Source organism: Falco rusticolus, chromosome Z (assembly GCF_015220075.1).
Source record: "Falco rusticolus isolate bFalRus1 chromosome Z, bFalRus1.pri, whole genome shotgun sequence".
Lineage (NCBI taxonomy): Eukaryota > Metazoa > Chordata > Aves > Falconiformes > Falconidae > Falco > Falco rusticolus.
This window is the reverse complement of record NC_051210.1, coordinates 12,625,008-12,635,385: the sequence shown is the minus strand read 5'-3', so window position 1 is coordinate 12,635,385 and position 10,378 is coordinate 12,625,008. Positions and strand designations below refer to the sequence as shown.

Here is a 10,378-nt window from a genome sequence, read left to right as displayed (position 1 = left end):
TTTTAAGAAGTGTGGGCTTCAGTTTGCTGTGTTCTTTGGGACAAAGCAAGATACCTATTATTCACCATTATGCATAACACACAGTACTTGTCAATGACTTCCCTGAGATCATTGCATCTTTTGTCTGAGTACTTCTAGATACAAGAAGTAAAGCATATTCGATCAGAAGTACCCTTAAAGAAAAAAGTACAGCAAGCAGAAAGATGCAGATACACAGAGTTCCCATTGAATTATAGGGACAGGGTATTGCTCCTATGGTGCAAATTTCCTGTCTGGTGCTGTGACTTATACAACAGCTTGTACCTCTTCCACAGCAACCCTGCTGAAATCCCCAAGGTCACCTCAAGACCGATGCATGACTCATTACCAGGGTTTCTGAATCCCACTCCTAGTGTGATGGCTTGGTGGCAAAGCACAAGCCCTTCAGGCATCTGCTGTCTCCCTCTTGCCACTTGTTTCTTGATTGGACTTTCTCATTAGCAGAGTCCTTTCACATCTGATCTATGGCCAATCAACCAGCAAGCAGCGGCCAAGCACAACTGACTGCCTGAAAAGATCAATACCTGGGGGCATTAGTGAACAGCCAGAGTCCAAAAATTCTCTGTCAGGTGAACTTCTTGTCCTTGAGGACATGAAAACACAGAGAACTGCCTGGGGCTTTGATAGCTGTAAGGAGGGTTGGTAGAGCCATAGGATCTGGCTAGACAGACCCCCCTAAAAAATATAACTAAGTTATATACCAATATATGTTATTTGTTAGTATTTGGAGTTGGGTGAACCACAAGCTTTTTCAAACGGGGGAAAAAAAATTTGCAAACTGAGGCATATGAGGACCACAGCACACATTTGCACAGCACAAATTAGCTAGTATTTCCTTCTGTGGCTGTGGCCAAGAAAACACACATTAAAGAAGGCTTGGAGATGGATATGGCATTCAGCACCCACCTTCAGCAAGGAGTACCTGCTATACATAGTAAACTGGGATGACTTTGTGAAGCAGTTCTTGAGCCAGTTTGGAGTGCCAATGACCTCAGCAGGGTGACATAGTCTACAGAAGTGAATGGGGTGGCTCAAATATGTGCAGAACAACACTGCTGGAAAAGCTCGAAACTTGAGCATCCCAATTCACACAGAACTTGTCAGCAAAACAAGTCATGTTCATATCCAAATTATAGGTAAATCCTACATGATCCCACCCTTAGAAGCAGTATCAAGTTGTGTCAAGTTTTAGCATTGCCTTAAAGCTTGGAAGGTGGAAAGAAGTGTCTGATTCTGCCTGTGATGTTACTAAGGGCTTGTGGAGTCTTCATATGGTATGACTGAGATGTTATAGATAGGCCAGCTGTCAGCTGTAATGTATTAATTCAAAACTCCACCTCCCAGATCTATCTCCCTTAAGGATACTAACAAACATGCTACACACACCTTTCCATATTCTACAGTATTGCCTGGTCAGAGAAAGGCTCCATTTTTACAAAACACCACTGAGTGAAGTGGACAATCAGATCAGCAAAACAAAAGGTTCAGAAAAGGGTTTAAGAAAGAAGTTCCAGGAAAATTTATTTAAGTGTCACTCAGCTGGTACCCTTTTCACTACAACCATCTTGGTCCATTCTTTTCTGATCTGTACCATCAAACCTACTACACCAGAAATGATGTGACATCTCTAAAGTTGTTTATCTAAGTAGCTGTTTATGTTGCTCCACAGTAATTAAGAAAGGTAAAAGAAAGCATACCTTCCCCCAAAGAAAATGACTGGCAAACTGGTAACAGAACAGGATAAGGCTGAGGTACTGAACGACTCTTCCGCCTCAGTCTTCACTGGCAATCTCCCCCAAGGCAGGGACTGGGGGGAGCAAAGCCCCTCCCGCTGTAAGATAAGATCAGGTTCGTGAGCACCCAAGGAACCTGAACATACATAAGTCTATGGGATCTGATGAGATACATCCCAGAGTCCTGAGGGAAGTGGCTGATGTAGTTGCCAAGCCACTCTCTATCATATTTGAAAAGTCATGGCAGTCAGGTAAGTCCCTGGTGACTGGAAAAAGGGAAACACTGCACCCATTGTTAAAAAGGGTAGAAAGGATGACCCTGGGAACTACTGACCTCACCTCTGTGCCTGGGAAAATCGTGGAACAGACTTCCCTAGAAATCTGTGGTACGGCACGTGGAGGACAGGAAGGTGATGTGAGACAGCCAGCATGGCTTCACCAAGGGCAAGTCCAGCCTGATCAACCCAGTGGCCTTCTACGGTGGAGTGACTACATCAGTGGACAAGGGAAGAGCTGCAGATGTCACCTATCTGGACTCCTCTAAGGCCTTTGACACGGTCTCCCACAACATTCTTCTCTCTAAGTTGGAGAGTTATGGATTTGATGGGTGAACTGTTTGGTGGGTAAGGCATTGGCTGAATGGTCACATCCAGAGAGTAGTGGTCAATGGCTCAATGTCCACACAGAGGACAGCGATGCATGGTGTCCCTCAGGGGTCCATACCGGGACCAGTCCTGTTTAATACCTTCATCAATGACATAGCCAGTGGGATCAAGCGCACCCTCAGCAACTCTACACACAACACCAAGCTGAGTGCTGTGGTTGGCACACGTGAGGGATGGGGTGCCATCCTTGTTCTTGGGATGGACAAGCTTGAGAAGTGTACCTTATGAGGTTCAACATGGGCAACTGCAACAAGGTCCTACACCTGGGTCGGAACAACCCCTGTATCAATACAAGCTGGGGATGCAAGGATTAAGAGCAGCCCTGCGGAGGAGGACTTTGGGTGCTGGTGGATGAAAAGTTGGACATGAGCTGGCAATGTGCGCTTGCAGCACCCCAACTGGCTGATTCTTGGTATTTCAGCACCAATACAACTGGTCAGCAAAGGCAGACTAGGCATTTGCATTGTTGAGGTGGCAACTGCTAAAAGTAGTGGAAATAAAAAAGAAGGTGGGGTCATCCCTATCTGAGGGATCCAACTGTTTTGCAAGGACGAGTTATTCCTATATAGATGCCCTGGGCTCAGACCACTACATGAGACCAGGGCTACTGAAGACTCTCAGGTCTTTGACACATTGAAGTTCCCACCTTCCCAGCCAATGCTCAACATCATTTTACTCATTTGGGGCCACTCAAATTTATATATTTTACATTTGACCATCAAGATTATAAAAAAGGGCGTTGAGTACTTTTGGGCACCCATGATATTTAACACAAGTAACGCTACAATAGTCACTGCACTTTGAATTAGCTTATTTTAACTCTTTATTTTCTATTTGAAGTCAGCTCTAATTTGCAGTTTTCCAGCTTCCACACCACAGCCATAACGAGCAGGGTAGGTGACACCTTGTAGTGGCTTTCAACCTGCATAGTGGTTACGTATTTTAGCAACAGTGGCCACTACTTCCAGTTATGAATTTCAAATAGTGAGAGGACGGCATACACTACCTGATTATCAGTTACACTACACCGTTATGTGGCACAGGAAAAGGGGTTTGTATCTAACTGAGTATATAGGGGAAACGCATGGTGAGCAAGCTGAAATTAGTGCCCCAGTCCAGAACATGGTGGCTTACCATTTAATATCCTTATTCACGCCTGACACGTAATCCGTGTCAAGTATCAGCATACTGCCTGCCCTGGTAAAGGATGTTTGTTCACAGCCTTCCCTTAATGAATCCTGGATCGTCCCAAAAGCCTCTTTCCAGAGGTTAATCCAATTAGACCAGTACTGAAAGAGCTGACAAAATCATAGTGCAGAGTAAGAACACACCTTTCCCCTGAATTCAGCTCCAATTTTGCTTTGAGTGAACAGCCTAAGTTATGTATAACAGCAATAAAAGATCATTGATCACTGTCATCATCTGTTCGATTAATACTTTGGATTTTCAGCCATTGCACTAGCTAACCCAAACTTGTGTAAGGCGCCATAACAGAGAGATGCTTCACATCAAAGGAGTCTTTTCTCTAGTTATGAGCAGGATAGAAAATTCAACCATTGCACTGCTGCTCAATCATGTAAGTGGATACTTGCTGATACCTTGATTTCTAGCTTGGAAAAACAATGTTAACAAATGTAATATCCTTTCCTGGAATAGGGTGGTTGGTTTCCCTTTTCTATCCCCGCCCCCCCCCCCCCCCGCCCCCCCCCGGCCCCAGGAAGCATACAATCTTCATACTGTTAGTCTAGGCAACTGCTTACAAAGGGACAAATTGGAGGCGTTTAGTTCCACCTTTGCCCTGACATTTTCTATAGGTATTTTTCTGCCCACTAAGAGCTTTCCATTCCAAAGTAGATGTTCTCTCTTCCACCTCAGTAAACCTGTCGCTTAGATTTGATGGACCATTTTTATTCCTGTTAGATCTTCTGACATGTACCTCAGTTCTTACAGTATTTTTTCCCCTTCACTGATGCCACTAATGATATTTACATTTCTGTGTCATCTACTGATGCAGTTCTACTTTCTCTGAAGGACCGTTGATGAATACAGCTACAGCTAATAGCTATTCCCAAGCAACACAGTTTTTCAGCAAAAGACCCAGTTTCCAACACAACACGAAATCTTAAAGACTATTCAAATGTTCGAGGGGAGGTGAAGGATGGTCAGGGAGCAGGAATGGTGAGTTTCTAGGCATTAGTTACCAAGATAACCCTGCTAATAACATAACCTTTACAACATTTTAGCTATGTGGGGCAGACTGGCTGAAGTTTTCCCTTCAACCAGAATTTAGCAGATGGGTAAAAAAGGCATTATTCATTCTAACATGAGGACACAAAAGCTGTATATCTGAATAACAGCAGATGGAAACAAGCAGTAAATTCTCACTCCAGAAAATACGAGCTGAGATGCTACAGTTGTTCCTCACCCTGCTAAATCCTGCATGCTGAAGAAAGTAGAAGTTAACTGGTGCTGAAATCTAAGTGGAAGGTTTTGATTTTTAAGCCTTTTAGGCAAGATGGAAAGTATTCCTAACAGTTCAAATCATTCCCATTTCAGCCCACTCTGCAACGGCTCAGAGGCTTAATGTGGGTTTTACTGGACAACTTTCTGGAGGACAAGTTCAAACAATGACCACGGTTTTTACAAACTTTTAATCTCAAAACCAGGCCATTGCCACCGACTTAAAACACCTCTCCCTGATACGAGTACTTGTGTTCCCAGACTTACCCTTCCTTCAAATTAAGACAGCAAAGGCTTGTCACCCTGTTTATGAATAAAGTGTCCAGGAGTTGTGCCCATTAACAAGAGGATATTCTCAGGCTTGCTCTCTGCAAGGCACTTTGGAAATCTAGAACACAGAGGTGCTTTGTTCATGATGTACTGTAGGGAGGATGAACCCAGGCCTTTTCTTGGCTGAAAGATGAGGGGTATTTGTGTGTTTTCGAAAATGGCTTCTGTGAGCTTTCCAAATTTCTAGTATGAGGAAAAGGAATCACATTAACAGGAAAACTTACAGAAACCACAGTTTAGCGATTTAGTTCTGAATATCCTTTTTTATTTTCTTAATTCTCTTGGATGCTTTCTGGCATCACCCCTTTTTCTCTCCCAGTATCTCTGCCCCAGGTAAAAGCATTTACCCCTTTATGTCACTGGCACATGAGATGTTGAAGCCACCTGCCCAAACATGCTGCTGCTCATAAGGTTCTTCCTGTGTTTCCACATTGCCACACATTTCAGATCCTCTCTTATATTAATTCAGATAGAGCGACATCCTTTGAATTACCATCACCCATATGCATCACATCACAGAGGCTGAACACCACCCTCACAGTCGGTTTATTGCTGGCCTTAGACTTCCAGGGGAACCCCGTGTGGTGCATCCCAACAAGCTAAATTCATTCTTGGGGTCTTGGGGAGGGGATAACACCGGGAGAGGTTTACCACTAAGGGCCTCCTCCGGGATGAAATTCAGCGGCATCACAGCATCTCCTGAGCCTCGTTACTTGCTTGCGCCTACCGCGGGGAAGCAGAGTTTGGGACAGGACCGCTCTCTGTCCGGCGGGGGATTTACTCCCCAAACCCCTGCCCCACAGCGGCGGGGGCTCTGGGGGCGGGGGTCCCCAGCGCCGCGGGGCAGGGCGCGTGTCGGGGTCCGCGCGGGCGCCCCGGACTCGCTCCCCGCCACCCAGGAGGGAGGGGGAGCCCGGCCGGAGCGGCCGCAGCTGCCAGCGAAGCCGCCGCGGCCATCAGGCGGGGGGACCCCCCCGAGCCTCCCCCGAGCGCTCCCAAAGCCCGGCGCCCACCGACCCCGCAGCCCCCCGCGCCGCGGCACGCCTGGGCGGCGCACGTACCCTCGGCTGCTGCGGGGCTGCGCGGCGCCGGGCGAGGAGGAGGAGGAAGGGCCGGTGTCCCCCGCGGCACTCGCCCGCCCGCCCGCCGGCGGCTGGAACCCGCCCGGGTCTCTCCCGCCCCACCCCCGCCCGTCCGCAGGGCTGGAGCCGCGCGGCCCGTGGCTGCCGTCACGCGTGAGGGGGCGCGGCGGGGCCGCCGGCGGGGGGGCGCTCCCGCCCAGCGCAGCGCACGGCGGAGCGGGGCGCACGGCGGAGCGGGGCGCACGGCGGAGCGGGGCGCACGGCGGAGCGGGGCGCACGGCGGAGCGGGGCGCACGGCGGAGCGGGGCGCACGGCGGAGCGGGGCGCACGGCGGAGCGGGGCGCACGGCGGAGCGGGGGGGACGCGGCAGGCAGCACGGCTCCTGGCCCCGGCCCCGCCGCCGCCCCTGCCCCCGGCCGAGGCCCCACCGAGGGGCAGCCGAGCGGTGCCGGCCGTCGGGGGCCGCCGCGCTTCACCGTCCGGGAAACTTCAGCCACTTTGCCGGCGAGCGCCCGTCCCCTGTCCCCGGGGCCGCCGCGGCCAAGGGCAGCGGTCCCTCGCACGCCGGCAGGATGGCGCGGACCATGAGACCCGATGACATCAACCCCCGGACGGGGCTGGTGGTGGCTCTCGTCAGTGTCTTCCTGGTGTTCGGCTTCATGTTCACCGTGTCTGGCATCAAGGGGGAGACCCTGGGGGACATCCCGCTGCTGGCCATCGGGCCGGCCATCTGCCTGCCGGGCATCGCCGCCATTGCCCTCACCAGAAAGACTGATGGCTGTACCAAATGGCCCAAGAACAAGTGTCCATGCTGCAAGGAAGTCAAGGACCGGGATGTCATGGAGCTGCTGAGGACCCCCTCAGACCTGGAGTCCGGCAAGGGGAGTTGTGATGAGCTGGCCGAGAAAGCGTACCGGAAGGACAGGAGGGTGCTGCAAGGCGAGGACTCCGTGTCCATCTGCACCACCACCACCACCACCACCATGGGAGAGTGCAAGAGTCTCATCAGAAAGGTGGAGCAGGAGGAGATGCTGAGATACCTGGAGACCTGCTACCCAGAGATGCCGGGGAATGTGTTTGTGGGAGATGGCTCCATGTACAGTGCCTTGGAGAGGAAGAGCTCTTCTCCCACCAGGGACAGCGCTGCTTGCCCTGATGTTGAAGACAACATTTTTGTTGCTCCTAAAGATAGTATCATTGTCTGCTCTTACAAGGAGAACAGCCCTTACGACAGATACTGTTGTTACATAAACCCTGCTGGAGTCAGCTCAGACCAGGAGACCATAGTGTGAAAGATGCATACTTTATATATATGTATGTATACAAAAACTACAATTTCAACTTCTTGATAGGGGATAATATAGCTGACTGCACTGCATGGGACAATCCTGATACTATTACAATTTAACCTGGTATGTGACTGATACTCAGACCTTTTGTGCCTGAAATACTCTTTCTGTAAGTAAACAAGCATGTTTAAAGGTTAAACAATTCAGTTCTTCATCTTGGAAAAAAAATTTACATTTTAATTTGATTTTCTCCCTTTCCCTCTTATTTTGTTTTCCTGCTGCCAGTTGTACCCAAGCCCATAGACACACTGGCAGGAGGGGAGCAGTGGCTGCCAGCTGATACCAAGAGCTGAATCAAAACTCTGGAGCTGTATGTAGGAAAGAATGTCATGCTCTATAGATGAATGGGTCTTAGCAATAGCATCACTCCATTTTGGGAGGGATTGAGAGATGTCAGCATGCACTCCAATAGCTGGCTGATGTTAGGGAGCGTAGAAGTGATTTGTCTCTTTTCTTCCTGGCAGTATTTTATTTTCCTCTGCTTCAAGGAATCCATGTGCTCACCCTTTGGGCTCTTCTGAAAGTCTCCTAGCAGCCAGATAGGCTCAGAGGAGTTTTCAAAGGCTAATCCATCATCAGTACCTGCAAAGTACAGGTTTTAGCTTCATTCGCCACCAGTATTGAGTTCATTGGAATGTTGCTAACACTTTTGGATTCTATAGGCATACTTGACAAGGAGATTACAACGTGATCATGACACAGTTCTTGCAGAGACTAGGAGCAGATGTCAGTGGACTCAGATATTAAAAATACATTTCAGTACCTCTAAAGTTGCCTAGGCAATAGAATTCTATGTGTTGTGTTCAGAGCTGGATCTGACTCTTCTGAAAACGTCATTTTCACGTGCCTTTTCTAAAATGCCAGATGTTTCTTTATGGTTGATAAATGGTTACAGTCCACTCAGGGCTCTCAGAGCCATGCTTTGCTGGGGGGAGGGGTCCACTCAGGGCTCTCAGAGCCATGCTTTGCTGGGGGGAGGGGACAGAGGACCTGGCTGACATGGGTTTGTTCATGGCTTATGGATACATAACAAGAAAAATACGAAGTGAGTAATGAGGATTAACCATTCAAAATCTGAGCCTGCAACTTACAGAGACAAAAATCCTGGCTATTCTATCCAACAGTGAATTGCATGTTCCATGATGTGTATAAAAACCTTATCTGGCCGCTACTATGTAGGTAACAAGAGATGTGCTATAATACGATGTGAATGCTAAACAGCTGCTCTAAGGGTTAAGTTCTTAGAGTAATGGTTACTAAAGCATAGAGTAATTTGCTAGCGTCTCACAAGTCCCAGTTCCTATAACTAAACTCTCACAACTCCAAAAAACATTCCTCTGTGAGGGAAGTCTTAACAGCTGTTCTTACTTACCTGGGTTTTTTTGTCAACCATAAGTTGTACCAGACAAATGTATTGAGTTACCAGGGTAGGAAAGAAGAAAAACTCTCTTTTTTTTGTAGCAGCCTCGAATGTGTAGGAAGTGGCAAGGAATTTTCCACTGAAGCAAGACGTTCTTTGCTGTCCATGGAGTTGTTTGGAAAGTGAATGGAAACTTTATGCATCTACCAGTTTATTTGTTTGGAAACTTACATCAAATCATTACAGACAACCAGTCTCTGCAGAGGTTTCCAGAAGGAGAAAATAAAATTTTTTTAAATGAGACAGTTTGGTTTCTTTCAGACCAAACAAGATGTTAATGCTTTGATCAGGCTTTGGTGGGGCATCAGAATACTATTAGGATAAATTAAAAAAATACTAGTTAGTTTGAGTCAGGTACAGCCTCTGAATAGATGACTACAGGCAGTTTTGCTGCTCTGGCCTGCAGCAATGGTACTGTACAACCTAAGTTTTATCCACCGAGCAAAGGAATTCCACAAAAACAGATCCTCTCCCTGACATGCGCAACTCCCACTTCCACATAAAAGCACTCTGTTGTTTGGCAGATTGTCTCCTGCAGGACTTAGTCACTGCAGGACCTTATTCTGCAATGTACAGAGCAGCTCTTTGATGATGCAGGCAAGTCGTTATTTCATGACCCTGAGGCCAACAGCTAAAATACTGCTGATGGACGTGATGCGGAGTAGGGTCTTTCATTGCATTCTGTTCCCAGAGGAAGCAGGTAAGGGTCTCAGGGTGTGCCCATGGGTGCTGAGCATCCCTGAAGGTCAGACCCACCATGAGAAAACAGGCTGCCAGGTAGCTGCGTACTGCCTTTGCCGGGTTTGTTAGCAATTGCTTGCCTTGCGTAAGAAAGCAAAGTGTCAGCCTGCTGGGAACCTAGATTTGTACAGTTCTGCAAATATATATAGGAAGGGGACAACTTTTTCCATTTTATCTAGGATTAGATGTTCTCTGTCAAAAGTTATATGGGGTTTTACAAGGCAAGACAGCAAACTCCAGAGAAAAATGGAATGATAAACATATGACTTGAGATACAGCCATGCAGATCTGAGTCGTGCTTTATTCCGTTGTTAGTGTAAGACCAAGAAAGTATTTGTATTAAAGCAAAGTTTAACGGGAGTGAAAAATTCCCACGGTAGAACAAAATGTATGTTTAAAACATCGTATTTACAGGCAATGTCCTTCCTCCATTCATTTAGCTGAGGTAAGATTTTGTAACAAAATACAAGTTTAAGCAATATTTCTAGGCTAATCCACCATAATCCACTGAGGTTTTTTATTGAACATGTGAGAATTTGAAGTTACAGAAATAAATTAG

At 47.6% G+C, this 10,378-nt stretch overlaps 1 protein-coding gene across 1 annotated transcript; it reads left to right on the top strand.

Annotated features, from left to right (window-relative positions):
- The first annotated feature begins 6,547 nt into the window (after nucleotides 1–6,547).
- On the top strand, nucleotides 6,548–10,378 carry TMEM215 (transmembrane protein 215). The gene has a single exon (XM_037373892.1). It carries the CDS (start codon nucleotides 6,882–6,884, stop codon nucleotides 7,599–7,601), a length of 720 nt encoding a protein of 239 aa, XP_037229789.1. The 5' UTR covers nucleotides 6,548–6,881; the 3' UTR covers nucleotides 7,602–10,378.

Bases quoted from the DNA above. Each gene is read 5' to 3' on its own strand.
- TMEM215 (XM_037373892.1), top strand. From the start codon at position 6,882: ATGGCGCGGACCATGAGACCCGATGACATCAACCCCCGGACGGGGCTG.